At 40.5% G+C, this 19,815-nt stretch overlaps 1 protein-coding gene across 1 annotated transcript; it reads left to right on the top strand.

The window, feature by feature from the left end:
* Positions 1-14,121: 14,121 nt before the first annotated feature.
* Positions 14,122-15,834, top strand: CB2H6orf141 (chromosome B2 C6orf141 homolog). The gene has a single exon (XM_043591629.1). It carries the CDS (start codon positions 14,179-14,181, stop codon positions 14,776-14,778), a length of 600 nt encoding a protein of 199 aa, XP_043447564.1. The 5' UTR covers positions 14,122-14,178; the 3' UTR covers positions 14,779-15,834.
* The last annotated feature ends 3,981 nt before the right edge of the window (positions 15,835-19,815 follow it).

Below are 19,815 nucleotides of genomic sequence, written 5' to 3' on the forward strand. Positions count from 1 at the left end.
AGCATGCCTAGGAAGGGGCCTTGAGGACATCAACAATTTAAGGTTGAGTGAAGGGGAAGGTTCTGGAATGGGAAAGAGAGTAGCAAAGGCAGGAGGAAAGCCAGGAGGTGACTGTCACCAAACAGAAAGGAGAAAAATATCAAAACAGGGATGGTCAATGGTGTCAAATTATGCTGAGAGGACAAGAATATGTAAGGAATGAAAAGTTTACATTGCCCTATCAAATATTTTAAATACATGTACAAAAAAGAAGCCAGAAACAAGAAGACATGCGGTATGATTCTGTTTGTATCAAGTTCAAAACCAGGCAAAATAAATCTATAGCCTTAGAAATTAGGAAGCAGTTACCCTTCAGGATGGCAGCAAGAAGAGGATGGAAGTGGCTTCTATTTCTGGTAATGTGCTGATTCTTGACCCAGGTAGGTCATGAAAGTATGTTCACTCTGGGAAGCTCACTGAGCTCTAGAATTATAATTTATGTACTCTTCTGTATGTATGTTACACTGCCATCTGAAACACCTACTAACAGAAAACAGACCTGCAATTCGGGGGGCAGGGGGACACATATTCCCTTCACCCAAGAATTCCACTTCTAAAAATATCTTACTGGGGGACCGGGGTGGCTCAGTTGGTTAAAAGTCCAACTTCGGCTCAGGTCATGATCTCACGGTTCATGAGTTTGAGCCCCGTATCTGGCTCTCTACTGTCAGCACAGAGCTGGCTTCGGTTTTTCTGTCCTTCTCTCTCTCTTTCCCTCCCTTGCTCACTCCCTCTCCCTCTCCCTCTCCCTCTCTCTCTTTCTCAAAAATGAGTCCACATTAAAAAAATAATAATAATGTATCTTACTGGTATAACAGCAAGTCTACAAAGATTTAATAAAAGGATTTCATTATACATTGTTCATTAAGATTAAAAAGTAAACTAAATATTTTAAGTAACTCACTGATTAAATACAGGGCAGCCATTCAGTGAAACTCTACAGAACACCAGAAAACTGCTTGATATGGAAAAGATGTACATGATAACACCAAATGCAAAGCAATGCAAAGCAATCACAGAAAAGTCTGTATCATCTATTTAAAATTCAACTGTGAAGAGACGAAATCATAGGAAAATAGTTCTGAAAGCAGCATAAAGGCTTTTACTGGGAAAAGAGGAGTCTGGTGAATGGTAGCAAGTACTTCATGGTGTGCCCATGGTTACACATGGTGAAAGGAGTCAATATGGGTAACATGCTCAGCTCTCCTGAGACAGGTACTTGTCCTGTTTTGCAAGGGTCTGTGTAGTTTTGCAAGAATGAATATTCACCCTGCCTAAGAACAACTAGGGGAAAATACAGAAGGACGATTGAGAATTTAATCTGCTCAAATTTTCGGAACAACATAAGGAAGTACAATTTGGGGTGACACTTATACATCCTCTAAAGCAGAATCTCATTTAATATTACAAGTTTTGATTCTCTTCGTTTTGCATTTTTAATCACTAGTTTTTGTTGGGTGATTTGACTTTTGAGAAAGAATATGAAGTAACTATGAATTAAATGTCCTTAAGTTGTCTGTGACAAAACCTGAAGTTTTGTATCTGTTCTCTACCCTCAGTACACACTAGGGACAGGGAGAAAAATAAAACTGAACGTACGATGGAAGAATGTAGCACCAACTGTAGAAATGATTTCTTCCTTTCAGGCTGGCATGTTTGCATTAAAATTATTTCAGTGGGGACACTGTTCTCTTAGTGCAGCTAGAATTAACAGCATAGTTCCATTTTCCCAAGTTTGTAATAGCCCATGTTTCTCAATCTCTCTTAGAAACCTTTGCTCCAACTATAAAACCCAATCACTGGCGGTGCCTGGGTGACTCAGTTGGTTAAGCATCTGATTCTTTGTTTAGGCTCAGGTCATGATCTTACCGTTCGTGAGTTCGCATCCCACATGGGGTTCTGCACTGACAGCGTGGAGACTGCTTGGGATTCTCTCTCCCTCTCCCTCTCTCTCTCTCTCTCTCTCTCTCTGCCCCTCCCCGCTCTCTCTCTCTCAAAATAAATAAAAAACTTAAAAAAAAAAACAATCACTTATACCCTCTTGCTTTTCTCATTGTGGCTCTTACTACACCGAAAAATGAAAGTAAAGAGGGAAAGTAACCACTCTCAGTCTCTCCTCTTTTCTTCACCCCCTCTTACTTCAGCAGTGCTGGAATCATGTATGTTATCAGACTTGTTTCTATTTTGTTCACTTCTCAAGAGAATTTTTTTTTCTTAAGTGCATTTTTTTTCACTTCCTCTTTAAAAAAAATTTTTTTTTAATTTATTTTGAGAGAAAGAGAGAGAGAGAGAGCACAAGCAGAGGAGGGGCAGAGAGAGGGGGACAGAGAGAGAATCCCAAGCAGGCTCCGTGCTGCCAGCACAGAGCCCGATACAGGGGCTGCATCCCAGGAACCGTGAGATAGGACTTGAGCCAAGATCAAGAGTTGGACACGTAACCAACTAAGCCACCCAGGTGCCCCTTTCCACTTCTCTTATTCCTGCCCTTGTGATATTAAAAAATTATAAAGAGAGAATAATGTCTCAGTATTCCTCTTTCTAGTTTACGTTAAGCTTTCTCTTTCACTAACATCTACATTTTTCCAAGGCAAAATATGTTCTAGGTTTTATTTATTTATTTATTTATTTTAATTTTTTTTTTAACGTTTATTTATTTTTGAGACAGAGAGAGACAGAGCGTGAATGGGGGAGGGTCAGAGAGAGAGGGAGACACAGAATCTGAAACAGGCTCCAGGCTCTGAGCAGTCAGCACAGAGCCCGTCGCGGGGCTCGAACCCACATACCACGAGATCGTGACCTGAGCCAAAGTCAGACGCTTAACCGACTGAGCCACCCAGGCGCCCCTGTTCTAGGTTTTAAAAAGCATTGCTTATAGTATAAGACTATCAGATGTTTGGTTAGTACCATGAAGTTATTTCAGTGAACACTAGATGTCAGGTTTTAGTTCCAGATTATTGCACAAAGAGCCAACACTTGAATTGTTGCTAGTTGTTTCATTAGAATTTTTGCTGCATTTTGCTCCATTTGCTTTCAGCAGTTTCTTGGGGCTAGAAAAGTTTATTATAGGGCTTATGTGGAAAATAAATACATAAGAATAGCAATACAAATTCTGAAAATATAAGGTAAAATGAGAGATTAACCCCACCATTATAAAACATACTATGAAGATTATATAATTTATAGTATAGTAATGGTAAGTGATTATGCAGAATAATGAGATAGAAAAAAAAAGTTCCAGAAATAACAAGTACCTAGGAAAGTTTAAAATAATGTCAAAAATTACATTTCAAATCACTGAAGTAAAGATGAAATTTTAAATAAATGGCAATTCATTTAAGGAGACAACTGGATAGCAATTTGAATAAAAGTAAAATACAACTGGATTCATACCTCACACCTTATACCAAAATAAACTCCAAACTGATCTGAAATAAATAAATAAACTTTTAAAAAGGAAAGTGCTCTTTCCAGAGTAGAGTGCTCTTTCAAAACTGTAAATATGGCCATATCCTAAGCCATTTTCAATGGTGGGGCTCTTGTATGGCTCAGTCAGTTCAGTGTCCAACTCTGGACATCATCTTGCGGTTTGTGGGATCGAACCCCGAGTTGGGTTCCATGCTGACAGTACAGAGACTGCTTGGGATTCTCTCTCTCCCTCTCTCTCTCTGCCCCTCCCTTGCTCGCAGGCAGACACTCCTACTCTCTCTCTCTCTCTCTCTCTCTCTGTCTCTTCCTCTCTCTCAAAATAAATAAACAAACATTAAAGTAAATAAATAAAATTTAAAAAAAGAAAAGAAAACATGGTTTAGTTTCTTTATGACCTGGACATGAGAAAAACCTTCCAAAACTCAGAAACTCCAAAATCAGAGGTAATAAAAGAAAAATAAATTAAGTTTGATAAATAGTCAAAATAGAAATGCCAAACTAGGAGAAACTATTTAAAATTTACACTATACATGCAGGAGAATGAGAAAAGTAGTATATGTCAACATAGATCTCTACTTATTTTGTAAACAGAAACACAGGAAAAATAATCAGAAACTAACTTTTCTTAAATGACCTAAAAACAATGGAGACAGGGATGAGGATAAGACTTTTTTGAATATATCCCATTTGCGTACTTTTGCCTTTTAAACAATGTAGCAACCTGGGATTAAAAAAAAAAAAAATCTAGCTCAGAAAGAAAGAGATCAAATATGATAAAATGTTGTCAGTGAATCCAGGTGAAGGGTATGGCAGCTGTTTATTATACTATTCTTTCAACTATTTTTGTTATAGTATCAAAGCTACTGGTAATAAGTGGCAGATTTATAGGCAGCTCAAACTGCACAAATGGGAAACACAAGTCACCACAAATTTAAATATAATATTTTCATACAGAGTATTACATTGACAGTCTTCTCATTGGTAATTCCATGACTACTAATTATAATTTCAAATTTGCCATGTTTTACTCTACTCAAAATCCTTAAACCCAGGGATAGGTGACAATTTAGGTCAGCAGTAGATGATGGGATCCTGAGAGGCAAAATATGTGGAAGTAATGTGATAGAAAAAACTGGTTCATTCAACAATGGTGTCAGGCACTGTTCTAGGTATTGGGGAGATAGCAGTGATAGTTACATTGCGGTGAACAAAATAAAGGAAAATCCAACCTGCATTCATTCTAGAGGACATGGCATTTACTATGTGGTAGTCACTATTCTAGGGACTTTGCATGCTAACTCAATCCCAACAACTCTATGGGATTGGTGCTAATCTTACCCCACTTTTCAGGTAGGTAAAGGAAGGCAAAGAAAGGGTAAGTATGCTGCCTAAAGTCCCTCTGCTACACACAGCAGCGGTAGGAACTAAATCCAGGGTGTTAACTCCAGCATTCAAACTCTTTGATTCTGCACTTTATCACATTAGAAAGGAAGGAATTTACTTGCATAAAAGACAACAAACAAACAAAGGAGGAGAAAGGGCACAGAAAAGGTAAAAGAGCCACAAAGCAAGGTCAGAGGAAAGGATGCTATCAGGAGTATTAAACTGAAGGAGGATGAAATTCCATACCTTTCTTAATGAATTCATGGCATTGAAAATAAAAACGTAAGATTGTCCTTAATATAAGAGCTGAGGAAAAGCAGCGAGTGGAGGGAGGTGTTGGGATTACCAATGACCAACTCAACCTACTACATATACCATTTTGCCCAAGCCAATCCTTGCCCTTGAGAGGTGAATTATGAAGTATGTTTAAGAAAAAGAGAGATTATTACTAACAGTTTCTTTGAGTTCATGAACATTCCAGGTCAACTTGTTTGCAAACTTGCTTAAGCAAGAGACTCAGTGTTTTCTACCCACTTATTGCTTTGTTGATATAATGTAGCACCATTATAACAGTTATATAAATGGGGAATGCAGGCTTTCTGGATGCACAATATTGAGGATTTCCACAGCTGTTATATCCCTAACCAGATAGCACATACATGACTTACACATAATGGGAAGAAAAATTGCCTTGCCCCCTTAAAAGTTTTTATTATAACCTAATCAAGATTAGGTGTTAAGATCATAACCTTTACTAATCAAAGTGATTATTTTATTTGAAATAATTCATAAACATTAATTCACCCCTGTTGAGTCAAAGATTAAATTATCTCTGGAGTAACACCACGTGTTGCTGCTGAACAGGTCAAATTTGTTTATGCTCAAGATGGATATAAGGTAAAGAACATGAGTTCTTTATTATCATCATCAGATGCTGACTCAACCACTAATGATTCAATTTCCTGTTTAATAAGTTGTTTACTCATACTCAATGAGAGGGCTCAGTCTTATATCTTGATCTCTGACAGGACAGAATGATGATGAATATACTTTAAAACTGTGGATGATGCAGGCAGCTGACAGTGAATTGCAATATTTATATCTCTTCTAAGCAGCTACTACTCAGAGCTACATGAGTCAGCCCCTGCAGATAACTGGCAAACCTAGCATGCTTTGTCTTTTAACTTCAAATCTCAAAGTACCTGGCCAATAGCATTTAGGGGTCACCAGCTCTCTATGGAGTGAAAAAGGAACATGCATAAATATTTCATTTAAGTATATATATACAATATAAAATTAAAATATATATATTTATATATATACACACACACACACACACATATATATATGTGTATATATACATATATATATATATGTATATATACACACACATATATATAGCGAGTTAGTCTCTAAGCTACAAATTAGGTAAACTTAAGGCTCTTTTTTCTTCTCCCAGGAACACAAATATTGGTCACTCAAAATTTAAGACAAAGATTTCTTTTAAAAATTTGCCTCAGACCACTGGGCTAAGCTGTTTGATATCCACAGAATTGCCACCTTCCCACTCTTCCTCTTTCCCCCCACTAATTCATCACTACCAACATTTGCTCCTCTATCCCAGGACGATGAGCCTGGTTCTCATTTCCTACCTCTAGCCCTTGACTTTTGCATCTTTCTCTGAGGACCTCATTAAAAACTTTGCTTTAGGTACCCAGTACTAAAGAACAAAACTGAACTTTAAAAAACTAATTTAAGAATATTTTGCAGGCCTAGGGGCGCCTGGGTGGCTTGGTCGGTTAAGCGTCCAACTTCGGCTCAGGTCATGATCTCACGCTCCGTGAGTTCGAGCCCCGCGTCAGGCTCTGTGCTGACAGCTCAGAGCCTGGAGCCTGTTTCAGATTCTGTGTCTCCCTCTCTCTCTGCCCCTCCCCTGTTCATGCTCTGTCTCTCTCTGCCTCAAAAATAAATAAACGTTAAAAAAAAATAAAAAAAAAAAAAGAATATTTTGCAGGCCTAAACATGAGATCTGAAACGATAAAATCCTAGAAGAGAACACAGGCAATAATTTCTCTGACATTGGTCATAGCAACATTTTTCTAGATATGTCTCTTGAGGCAAGGGAATCAAAAGTAAAAATAAACTATTGGGACTATATCAAAATAAAAAGGCTTCTGCACAGCATAGGAAACAATCAACAAAACTAAAGGACAACCTGCTGAATGGGGGGAGGTATTTGCAAATGACATGTCCTGATAAAGGTTCAGTATCCAAAATATATAAAGAAATTATAGAACTCAGTACCAGAAAAAAACAAATAACCCAACTGCAAAATGGGAAGGAGACACGAACAGACATTTCTCCAAAGAAGACATGCAGATGGCCAAAAGGCACATGAAAAGATGCTTAATATCAATCATCATCAGGGAAATTCAAATCAAAACCACAATCAGATATCACCTCATACCTGTCTGAATGGCTAAAATCAACAACACAAGAGGTAACAGGTGTTGGCAAGGATGTGGAGAAAAAGGAACCCTCATGCACTGTTGGTGGGAATGCAAACTGGTGCAGCCACTGTGAAAGACAGTATAGAGATTCCTCAAAAAATTAAAAATAGAATTAACATATGATTCAGTAATTCCACTACTGGGTATTTACCCAAAGAATATGAAAACACTAATTTAAAAATATACATGCACCCCTGTGTTTATTGTCACATCATTTATAATAGCCACGCTACGGAAGCAGCTCAAGTGTCCATCCATAGATGAATGGATGAAGAAGATGTTGTATGTATAGATGGTGGAATATCACTCAGCCATAAAAAGAATGAAATCTCATTTGCAACAACATGGATGGATCTAGAGAGTATAATGCATAGTGAAATAAGTCAGGGAAAGACAAATACCATATGATTTCACTCATATGCAGAATTTAAGAAACACAACAAACAAAGAAAAAAAAAGATAAACCAAAAAACAGACTCTTAACTATAGAGAACAAACTGATGGTTACCAGAGGGGGGGGAGGGGACACTGGAAATAGGTGATGAGGATTAAAGAGTTCACTTATCTTGATGTGCACTGAGTAATGTGCAGCATTGTTGAATCACTATATTGTACACCTGAAGCTAATACAACATTGTATGTTAACTATGCTGGAATTAAATTTTTAAAAATATATTTTTCAGGCTTCATAATTTTCAAAATGTTATCAGAGGAATCCTTTCATTTGATCTCCACAACAGCCGTGGGAAACAAGTGAGACAGACATTATTCATATCTTCAGATGAGAACATAGGATTGGAGACACTGGGAGACTCGACAAAGATAACATGACCCACCAAAGTCTGCTGACTCAGTCCAGTGGTGATGTCTGCATAGTCTAAGTTCTCTGGGTCATGAGAATCTCAGTTTTCAAACAAAATATGATAGAAGTCTCTTTTAAAAGGCTGATAGTTTTCAAGATCCAGGCTGGATTTTACTTAATTAGAATAACCAACCTCACATTGTTCTCAAACCTGTGCTTTGTGTTCATTTAAGCAGCATGTTTGTTCCTTCTTTTTTAATTCACTCAACTGTGTACAGTGATAGGTAGGATTATGAAGCTCTTTTATGCCATGCATAAGAGTCTGACTTTATTTTTGTAGCTTGGGGAATTGGAGAGGAAGAGTCAGAAAGGAAAAAAAACGTGGATTCTGCAAAACTTGGTTTAATATTAGATATGTGAGGCAGGGTTAGCTTCTGAGCGAAAAGGAAGATAACAGAATTGCCAGTCTTACTGATCTTTGAAACAAGGAACACAGAAAAAGTGGGCAGATTTAAGAGAATACATGAGGAGTCTAATTTTAGGTACTTTGGAATCATGGAACATTCAGAAGATGAGTCCAATAGAAAACTGAAGAGAAATATATTTCACCAGATTACACTGTGGTAAGAAACCCCACATTTGCAGTTTTTTTTTTTAACAACAAAAGTTTGCTTCTTACTGAGAATATGTATTAGCTGCAGCTCTGTCCTATTTGTTGTCTTCATTCTCTGACGATGGTGGAGACAGCAGCCCTCATCTGGGGCATGCCTAGAGCCAACCTTACAGTGACTCTTCAAGTTTTTGCTCAGACGCATCTGATGTCACAGGAGTTTACATCCTATAAGCTGAAAAAAGTCACATGGCCAAAGCCAACATCAGTGGGGTAGGGAAGTATACCCCCATAGAGGAAGCACTGCAAGTCATAAGGTAAACAAGCCAGGAAATAACAATCCTCTTTCAGGAAGAGGAAGTAAATAATTTGAGACAATAATTCACTCTACCACAAGTTTGGAAGTGGGTCATGGTCTATAAAAAAGATATAAGTTTGAGAATCATTAGCAGCCAGGCTGCAGTTGAAGCCATGAGAATAAAGTCACAGAGAGTATTTTAGACTTGTGAGAAGAAAACTGCCAAGAATAAAACTATTCTCTACATATGCCTCCGTATATACCATTGCACCATTGCTCATAATGTTCCCTTATCCAGAGCGCCCTATTTGTCACTCTCATATCCAAATTTTGTTCATAATAGTATGGTACACATTAGTGCAATTTTTTTACCCCTTCTTTTTAAACAATGTTTACTTATTTATATTTGAGAGAGAGAAAGGGAGGGAGTGTGGGGCAGAGAGAGAGAGAGAGAGAGAGAGAGAGAGAGAGAGAGAATCTGAAGCAGACTCCACACCGTCAGCACAGAGCCTGACGCAGGGCTCAAACTCACAGACCTATGAGATCGTGACCTGAGCCAAAGTCAGACACTTAACCGACTGAGCCACCCAGGCACTCTTTTACCTCTTCTTAAGAACACACTGACGTCTCTATTGGAGTGTTACCTCTCCCAACTGCGCAGTTTGGGTAGGTGGTAAGACCAGCTGTTTGCTTTTCCATTGTAGAAGGTGAGGTGGTGCCCAAAGGCTTCTTTGATTATATCCTTCCTTTTACTGTCCTGTATTGTCAAGGGGTAAGTACTTTGCATAAACTCACCTAGTTGGCTACTTCTGAGTGAGATTTTGACTCCTGAGTGAATGCCACAAGGCCAAGTGACAGAGCTGTACATTCAACCCAGTAATGGAAACTGTTCCTACAGTACCAACTTCCTATCCCTCCACAACAGCTTGGATCCCTACCCATTTTAAAGTCTGGTATTCCCGCTTTCCCAACAAATCTGTGAGCTCTTCTTAACAACAGTATCCCTTGCTGGCAAGGATGTGGAAAAACGGGAACCCTCTTGCACTGTTGGTGGGAATGCAAACTGGTACAGCCACTCTGGAAATAGTGTAGAGGTTCCTCAAAAAATTAAAAATAGAACTACCCTATGACCCAGCAATAGCACTGCTAGGAATTTACCCAAAGGCTACAGGGGTGCTGATGCATAGTGGCACATGTACCCCAATGTTTATAGCCGCACTTCCAACAATAACCAAATTATGGAAAGAGCCTAAATGTCCATCAACTGATGAATGGATAAAGAAATTGTGGTTTATATACACAATGGAGTGCTACGTGGCAATGAGAAAGAATGAAATATGGCCCTTTGCAGCAACCTGGATGGAACTGGAGAGTGTTATGCTAAGTGAAATAAGTCATACAGAGAAAGACAGATACCATATGTTTTCACTCTTATATGGATCCTGAGAAACTTAACAGAAAACCATGGGGGAGGGGAAGGAAAAAAAAAAAAAGGTTAGAGAGGGAGGGAGCCAAAACATAAAAGACTCTTAAAAACTGAGAACAAACTAAGGGTTGATGGGGGTGGTAGGGAGGAGAGGGTGGGTGTGTGTATTGAGGAGGGCACCTGTTGGGATGAGTACTAGGTGTTGTATGGAAACCAGTTTGACAATAAATTTCATATAAAAAAAACACAACGGTATCCTTACAATAAAGCCTATTTTCCTTAAATCATTTGAAGTAGATATACTAGTCAATTTATATTACCTTAACAAAATACCATAGACTGAGTGGCTTAACTATAGAAATGTATTTTCTCACAGTCCTGGAGGCTGAAAGTCCAAGACTGGAGTGCCAGCACCGTCAGGTTCTGGCCAGAGCTCTCTTCCTGACTTGCTGATGGCCACTGTCTTGCTGTGTCCTCACAGGGAAGGTGGGGAGGTGGGCAGATCTTTCTTCTTAAGTCCTATTAGACCCCACCCTTATGACTTCACTTAACCTTAATTACATCCTAAAGACCCTATTTCTTGAGACAGACACATTAGGGGTTAAGCCTGCAAGTGGAGGGTAAACCTCCTAACAGCAGAAGTAGTACAATAACTGAGAGTGATACTATATCATTAGTATTGAAAATAACTTCTGAATCTAACAGGCAAAATGAGAGGGGCTGGTGCCTGGGAGATTGGGTTAGTAATGACAGGCTTCTTTTGACCTTACCACGGTATAGAGTATGCCACCACTTTTCAGACCCCAGGGTATAAATTGTTTTACTACCCCTCCATGGCTGTATATTTGCAAGTGTTGTAGGCACTTCAGAGAGGAAGTAAATGGGTTCACTTTAGCACCCCTTATCAGTCTTTTAGGCACTATGAGATATTAAAACAGAGCAGACACCACTACTCTGGAGGCACACTACCTATTTCTCTGTTTTATATTCTTTTTAGACTTTATCTCCTTGAAGTTTAATTTATTCTGCATTTCCTGTGAATATTCTTTTATGCATTAATACATATTTCTTGACATCTAGAAATTCAGGTGCCACATGTTGGGTGAATCTGCCTCAGTTCTCAGCAATTAAGTTTTCTCCCTTTCACATTCCCATTCTAATCCCTCACCCAATCTCCAAAGGCAAAAAATAAAATAAAATAAAATAAAAAGTCATAAAATTTGTGGTTTCCATTACACTTCCCTCAGAATACCGACACCGGGACACCTGGTTGGCTCAATCTATTGAACTTCTGACTCTTGATTTTGGCTCAGGTTATGATCTCAAGGACGTGAGATGGAGCCCTACCTACATCCTACATCAACGGGGCGGGGAGGAATCTGAACTGGCAGTGCAGAGCCTGCTTGGGATACTCTCCCTCTCCCTCTCTCTCTCTGTCCCCCCCCCCACCCCAAGTTCTTGCTCTCTCTCTCTCTCTCTCTCTCTCTCTTTCAAAACAAATAAAAATAAACTACAAAGAAAAAGAAAAAAAGAATACAGACACTTTCATTGAAATTCTCTCAATTTCCTGCAGGGAAGGGAAATTCAGTGTTATTGCCACTTGAAAGCAGCAAAAAAGGCCTAGAGCTTATCTATATCAATTTTTGGTAATGTTTCTCCTAATGCTGTCCATGGACTACTAGCATCAGATTTACTGGTGGGCTTGCTCAAAATCCATATTCTGAGTGCTATCCAACTCTATAAGAACAGAATTGCTGAGAGTAGGGTAAGACATTAATCATCAGGAGATTTTCATGTACATTAAAGTTAAGGTATTATATCCTACTTTTGGACATAGGGTTTGAAGAATGAAAGCTTCAAGAGGACAAGCAATTTGGCTTGTTCCCCCAGATGTCCCCATCACCTAGAATATTGGCTGACATTTCCCACACACTCAGTAATTAGTGGTTAAGTAAATGAACAGAAAAGAACATGAAGTTGGAGGTTTAAAACAGGAGTAACTGGAAATAGGAGGAAGCATTAAAACATGCTAGAATCCTGGCTCCACTGTTTATTGGTGCTTGACCTTGGACAAAAATTTAACCTTGTTCTTCAAAGTTCTCAAGGAGACTAGAGTTATAGTACTACTTGCTTAGTCTATCGTGAAGAATAAATGAATTTAAATATATAGAGTGCTTAGAACAATTCTTGTCTAAAACATTTAAAAACTTTGTCATTTAGCAGTAACCAGTCCAAGGTCAGGCATCTTTTCAGCCAGATCTGACCCAGGTTTTCTCACTCCTCCAACACTCATATACATATGAACGACTTCATAAACAGCAGAAGGTCCTCTCTTTCCAAAATATCTCTTTAAGCACACCACTTGGTCCTTCAGATATGGGTAGAAATTTCCACCATCCCAGTCATTTTTACTTAAGTAGACAGGAAAACAGCAAACACTTTCTAATAAAACAAGCACCTGTTACTAAGGATGGACTGGCAATCACAAACTGACCTCCCCTTTCTCCATCAGCTAGTTTCCCCCATTAACCCTAGTCAAGGATGAGGGTGTCAGCAGGTGGCCAATGAGAAGATTCCAAAAGTCTACCCAGAAATACACACTTTTTTTTTTTCCTTCAGAACTTCAGACACATACTGTTTTTTAACCGCTGGGGTAAAAGAGAAAGGGAGTGGAGGAGTGAAGGTATAGATTTAAAAAATGATGAGGAGAGCCTGGGTGGCTTGGTTGGCTAAACCTCAGGCTCTTGATTTCAGCTCAGGTCATGATCTCACGGTTTGTGAGTTCGAGCCTGTATCCTGCTCTGCACAGACAATGCAGATTCCCTGTCTTGCTCTCTCTACCCCTCCCCATTTATACTCTCTCTCTCTCTCAAAACAAATAAACTTAAAAAAAAAGACACTTGATTTTTGTTCTACAAAAATAAAAAATACAAAAATGACGCAAACACCAAATTTTAAATCCTGAAGACGTTCATTTAGTGATGTTTTTGTTTTGTTTTTGTTCCATGCAAAGCACTAACCCCCTTCGCAGGATAAGCATCGATTATAGCCAAAATGAAGATAGAAGCGACCATTGTCCTGCAGATCCTGGCATCCCAAAAGAACAACCTCACCAGAAGCGGCGTTCTCAAAGGCTTCAACTTTTCTAGCCTGATCCCTAGATCCACATTCAATAATGTTGGCAGCATGATGGGGATGGATTTGGAGTGGACACGAAACCGTTTTCACAGCATTTGGTTAACTCAGATAATTAAAGCAAAACCAAAACAACCTTCCCTATTCCTTCACCTGGAGGCGTGTCGTTGGAAAGAAGAGGGCACCCCGTCGCGGGCACTTCAGGGGGGGCGCTGTGCGAGGGTGTCTTTTGCGCCTCTGCCCTGTAGAAAAGCAGAAGGTGGGAACCAGAATACAACTGGGATGTAAGAAGGGGTAGAGAAGTACGAAAAAAGCAGCACGGCTAGGGCCGAGGGTAAGAAGAAGAAAGAGAAGCGCCTGCGGGGAGGTCAAGCTAGGCGGCCCCAGGTGGACGCGCCGAGCGGCAGGAGGCGGGGTCTGCACCCAGCTGGCCGTGGGCGGGGGCGGGGCGAGGCGGGCGGCCCTGGGACCACACCCAGCGCCCGCGCTGCCCGCGCTTTCCCCAGCTCAGCGGGAGTTTGCCGCGTGAACCGCTGAAAGGGCCGACGGATGAATGAGCCTCCCACCGGGCTGGGGGGCCCCGGGGCTCCGGGGCCCCGCGGGCCTGAGAATCTCGCGGACGCTCCCCGCAGCCTGGGGCGCGCCGGGTCCTTTCCGCGAGACGTGGGGCGCGGGGCTACCCTGGCTCCTGGCTCCCGGAGTCCCGCGGCGACTGCGGGGGCGAGCGGAAGCCGGGGCGGCGCTCCCGAGAACCGCCCGGTGGCGGAGAACCTGGACTGTGAGCCCTGGGTCAGAGAGAAAGTGCTCTTTCTTCTGCACCCAGAAAGATGGTTGGGGACTCCAGGGGACCCTGCGCGGGAAGAAGCGGCCGGTGAGGAGGACTTCTTCCAGGCGGCCGGAGACGACCGGGAACCCAACTGCCCTTCCCTCTTTGCGGGAAAAAAGGGAATTTCTGGCAGCCGTGTAGACGCTCCGTTCGGAGCCCCGCCGCAGGACCCCGCAGCCCCGCCCAAGTCCGTGCTCGTGCGGATCGTGGACTATCAGGTAACAGAGGAAGTCCTGTGGACCGCCTGGACGCAGGGCCGCATGACCAGGCGCACGGAGGAGCACTCCATGACCGCGATCACGTTTCGCACCAACAGGGAATGAAGCCGGCTGTGGGGCTCCAGGCCCCCCGAGAACCCCGGGCTCTCTCCCCTTGGGGGGAGGCACCCCGCGTCCACGCTACGGAGAGGTCACTTCGCGGTCCCCGAGGACTTGATTGCCCGTGGATATGAAACAGGAAAGGAGAGCCTGAGGAATGTTGCGAGCAGGTGGTTGAGCAATAATCCTTAAAAGAAAAATTCTCTCCTGGGAACGCCAGCCGGTAGTTATCCAACGGGAGGACTTTTTAAAAGACTGAGGCAGCGCTTCTGGGAGGCGGATGTCACTCCATACAGAATGAAGAACAGTGAGCAACATAATACCTCCTTTGTGTATTAAATACTGTGACGGGCTGGGGACCTAAGTCATTGAGAAGAGGGGCAGGAAAGGTATTTTCAGATTGGTAAAATGTGAGCCTTTTGAAATAAGAAAATGCTTTTGTTAAGTCTCATTTTGTAATACATCTCAATTGATCTCTTTGCTGCCTCCGTGATCTAATAACTAAAATCAGAAGTGCAGTTTGAGGTCTGCTCTCTAAAGGGGATGGGAGTAGATGAGGAGAGCGGCTTCTTTTAAAGCTGAAAAAGAAAGTAAAAAGAAATGGGAAAATTAAAGTAGCAAGTAAACAAAATATTTTGTTTTTACTTCTGATGTGCACATTTTTCTTTTTTATTTCATCAAGTGTTAGGGAAAAAAAACAAAACTAGGAAAAGAAGAGGGAGAACAGAAGACCCAGCTTTGAAGGTGAGATGCCATTTAAATGGGCTTTATACTCCAAAGTATTTAGTCTAGTAAAAATACTTTTATCTGGTTGTTATTTATTTTAAAGTTTTAAATACGGTAGATAAATCGGATCTCAAGATAGATAATGTATAGTTTGCTTTACATGATTTGTGTATCTTACTCATGTCCTTAGCTCCTTATTAATAACATTTGTATGCAAGACTGGATTGAAAATACGTCTCTCTTGATGTGTTGGAAAAGAAAGAAATTTTTTCTGGTGCTATTGAAATAACTCATTTTATTTGTTCCTCTTTTTTTATTAAATACTGTTGTCATGAACTCTTTAGTAGTGTGGCCTGGTGAGATCAGTGAGAAGCAAAGATGTACTGCTGGACTTCAGCTGTGCTGAAGGAGTCTTTGGTTACTTCAAGAATGAACAAAACAAATGGGACTCCTGGCTTTTGAGGAGTCAACTGTTGAACAGTGCCCCCTACCTCATTCCTCCCTCTTTGCCCTTTATTTTCAATTTAGAGCTTGAAATGTCCTCAGATATCATCTGATCCTCTTGCCTCCTGGCAGACAAGATAGGTAAGATACATCCCTGTTTTACAGATGACCTAACCTAGGTATAGAGACCACGTGGCTTGGGTAGGTCACACAGCTAGTAATTGCGTCCGCTTACTAAGTAGGTAAGAATACAATCTCCCTTCTAAAGGTTTGAGAATGGCCTTCAGAGGGACTTACTTGTAGGGAGTCAAAACATGACAGAGCATCCTGGGTTTTCTGACTCATGTTTATGGAAGGTGCTAGAATCACTTTGATGCCCCAGAGTCCTACAAGGTCTTTTGCCTGGAGGATCACCACTGGCAGTTGTTAGGACCATGAGACCCACACTGGAGAGAAGAATTCAGCACCTGACCTCATCTCGGTTCAAAGCTGCTTGGTAGATAGAAAGGGTAATATAAGCCCTGTAAAGTGAATTATCCTTTACTCCAACAAACTTGTCTGGCCCCTATGTGAGGTTAAATTTCTTTGGTAGACAGTTTTCAGGACTGAAAATTAATTTAATGAATTTGGTTGTGAGTCATTATATGCCCCAGATGACTGAACATTGAATTTATAGTCAGCAAGGAAAGCCTCCTCAACATTGACCAAAATGTCATTTTGTTGCCTTCTGTATGGAGGCAAACTCTGAAGTTCAGCTTTTGGGTTCAAAACTGTCCCATTTCTTACTGTGACTTTGGACAAGTGCTTAATCTCTATGTGCCTCTGTGTCCTTATTTATTAAGTACGAATAATAAATAGCATCAACCTCATAATAAAGTGTTTTTTCCTGGGATTAAGTTAAATGAAGAAACCTTAGAATAATGCTTGGTACAGTAAAAATGCTGAGTTAGCTGTTATTATTAGTGTTGTGATTGTTTAGTTCACTTTCATCCCAAGCATTCTTTTATTTAATAAGAAAAACAGCTGAAGGCATACAACACCAGGAATCCTGTGATCCAAACCAGTGATTTTTATTGACTCTTAGGCATTCTGGAAAGAAAAAACTTATCTCTGGTTTTTGCTTAAACTTATCTCAGGTACAACCTTAAATTTCTTAGAAATGACCTCCACATCTTGATTCAAAGGCCTAAGGTGCATCATGCTTGACAGAGTCTTTGAAGAGGTTTCAAGTGTGCTTAGTTCCCCTTGGTAGGAGTTTTGAATGCTTTCTTTAGGTGTCAGGTTAGTTTCCCCTTAGAGTTTTAAATCTGATGCCCTGTTGTCCCAGAGAAGCAGAATAGATACCCATTTTCATCTTACCTCCTTTCTGACACAAATGTATTTATTCAAGTCAGCTTAACTCTTTTAGTCCAAGTATGTTTAGGTTAATTTATCTCAAGTAAAAATTATTTTTATTTTTTTTAGAAACAGAGGCAGAGTGTGAGCAGGGGAGGGGCAGTGAGTGAGGGAGACAGACCGGAAGCAGGCTGCAGGCTCTGAGCTGTCATCACAGATCCCAGTGCGGAACTTGAACTTGTGAACTGTGAGATCATGACCTGAGCCAAAGTCAGCCGCTTAACCAACTGAGCCACCCAGCTGCCCCTAAAATAAAGGTTATTTTTAAAGCACTTGCCAGCCTTCTTGTTGACGGCCTACAATGCGCTTACAGATTTCCTGATTAAACCGAGGTCTCCCTGATACGAAGTAGTAAGTTGAAGCACTGTTGAATTAGCTGCACAGGTTTTCAATATCCAAACAGAACCCTTTTGAGTGAGGAGACTGAGGAGTCTTTTCCCATTCACAGTGTCCTGGGAGTGAATCCAAAGTGAAATTTGAGCATTCTCAATACTAAGAAATCTCTGCGAATGGCTGGGTGTTGACTGTTTGGTCTTACCACCACCTTGCTGGAAAATATGATCATCTATAATTGTCTCAGGTGGATGAATCATAGCAAGGACTTCCAGAAGCCCCGTGGCCACTCAAGTGACCATAAGGCAAATATCACATAAGTTCCATCAGGCAAGTGTTGGCCTGTCTTAAAACCTTTGTCCCCATTAGGCAAGTGTTGTCCTCTCTTAAAACCTTTGTCTACATCCTTCACCAACTTTGAGATGCATTACATTTGACTTGCTGTTCTTATTCTTGTTGCTTATCACCAATACTTTATGTGCCTTTTTGCTTATAAAAAGGAGAAAGAAAGACAAATCTTCCTGTTAAAAGAAGTTATATTCATTGCAGAAAAGTTTGAGGAAATAGCTTGCAAGGAAAAAGAAAACTGGAGTAAAAGGAAACAAAAATTCACCCATGACCCCGAATCTGTTCATATCTGATACATTTCCAGTCTTATTTACTTTATTTTTTATGTGTATATCCATACCTATAGACCTATACTTTTCTTGGCATAGGCAATTATAAAATCTGAGTATTGTCAATTACATAAACTAAGACATAGTGATGCTATTCGGGGTGAACCAGAAGCATGGGCATCTCTAAGAATATTTTTTTTTAGACTTGGAGAATCTCGGGCCCCAGTCTAGATATTTAATCACAATTTGTATTCCCACAAGACCACTGGGTGGCTCACATTAAAGTTTGAGAAGTACTGATGTATATGCTGTATGTAGTTCTGTGTCCTACTTTGTCACAAAAACCAAAACGTTTTCATTTTCTCTATTCCCCATTAACAATTGTTAACAATGCCATGGAGATAACACTTTGTAGAATTACAGAGGCATTTAGAGATTGCAAAAGAGTGAGGTATATATTGATTCGTGAATTGGCAAGGAGATCTCTAAAAATCTGTGGTTTTTTTTAAAGAGTCATTAGTCTAGAGGTTTTCATAATGAAACATTGATTATTAGAGTTCAGAAATGCGGTTCTTTTATTACCTAAGAATGTGAGACAGTACTTAAAAAACCCCTTAAGGGAGGAAGGGCAGGAAGTCATTAAGGAAAACACAATTTCAACACTTCTACAGGCTGAGTCAGGTCTCCTGTTAATGAATTGCAAGGGGTTGGGGAGGAAGGTGGAGCCTGAATTTGAATCCACAAATCAGTGATTCAGATAAGAAAACAAAGGCCTTGACTCTTGAACACCCTGATTTGTTTAGAACTCTAGTGGGTACTTTGCTCTTTAATTAAGGAGGGCAAATCTTAGTAACTTCTCCAGATGAAGATAAGAGCTGACACAGTACTGTTTACTTTGGAAAGAGTAAGAAGTTATAATCCGTTCTTAGGCACTGTTCTGCCAATAGTGACGAACAAAACATTAGACTTGCTTGCTTTGAGGCTTGGAATTAACTTTAAATTCAAACTCAGATTTCAAAGTGTTACGATAGAATGAATACTTTTGGGGAGACTGCAGCCTTTGCAAAACTGGACAGGCAGAGGTTCTTTATTTAGAGTTCGGTGTAGGAAAGGAATTAGCCCGCCTCACTTGGCACTGGGCAGGGAAGCAAAGGCAGGCAGGGCAGTGGGAATGCTTTACAGTAACCACGATGACCTTAATGTTACCCCCAGCTTGACTAAACCAGACAGCTTGCTTTCTGAGTGTAAGCTTTTGACCTCCCTTTCCTTGGAGCATTTTCTTTAGAAAACTTGAAATTGTCAATTCTTTCTTTGCCTCTTTGGCATGTAAAATCTCAACTTCGTGTCTGTTTTTACATCTGGGGAACATCTTTCTCAAGGATCTGGGAGCCATCTCTTGGAAATGTAATAAAAAAAAAGATAGGGCTCCTAACTTCCAGTGTCTGGGAGAAGGTAAGAGCCTACCTTAATAAGTATCAATTAGCAAACAAGAGGGCCTAACTGAATTGACCACCCTCCTCTCAGTGCC

The sequence above is a fragment of the Prionailurus bengalensis genome, chromosome B2 (genome assembly GCF_016509475.1).
Source record: "Prionailurus bengalensis isolate Pbe53 chromosome B2, Fcat_Pben_1.1_paternal_pri, whole genome shotgun sequence".
Classification (NCBI taxonomy): domain Eukaryota; kingdom Metazoa; phylum Chordata; class Mammalia; order Carnivora; family Felidae; genus Prionailurus; species Prionailurus bengalensis.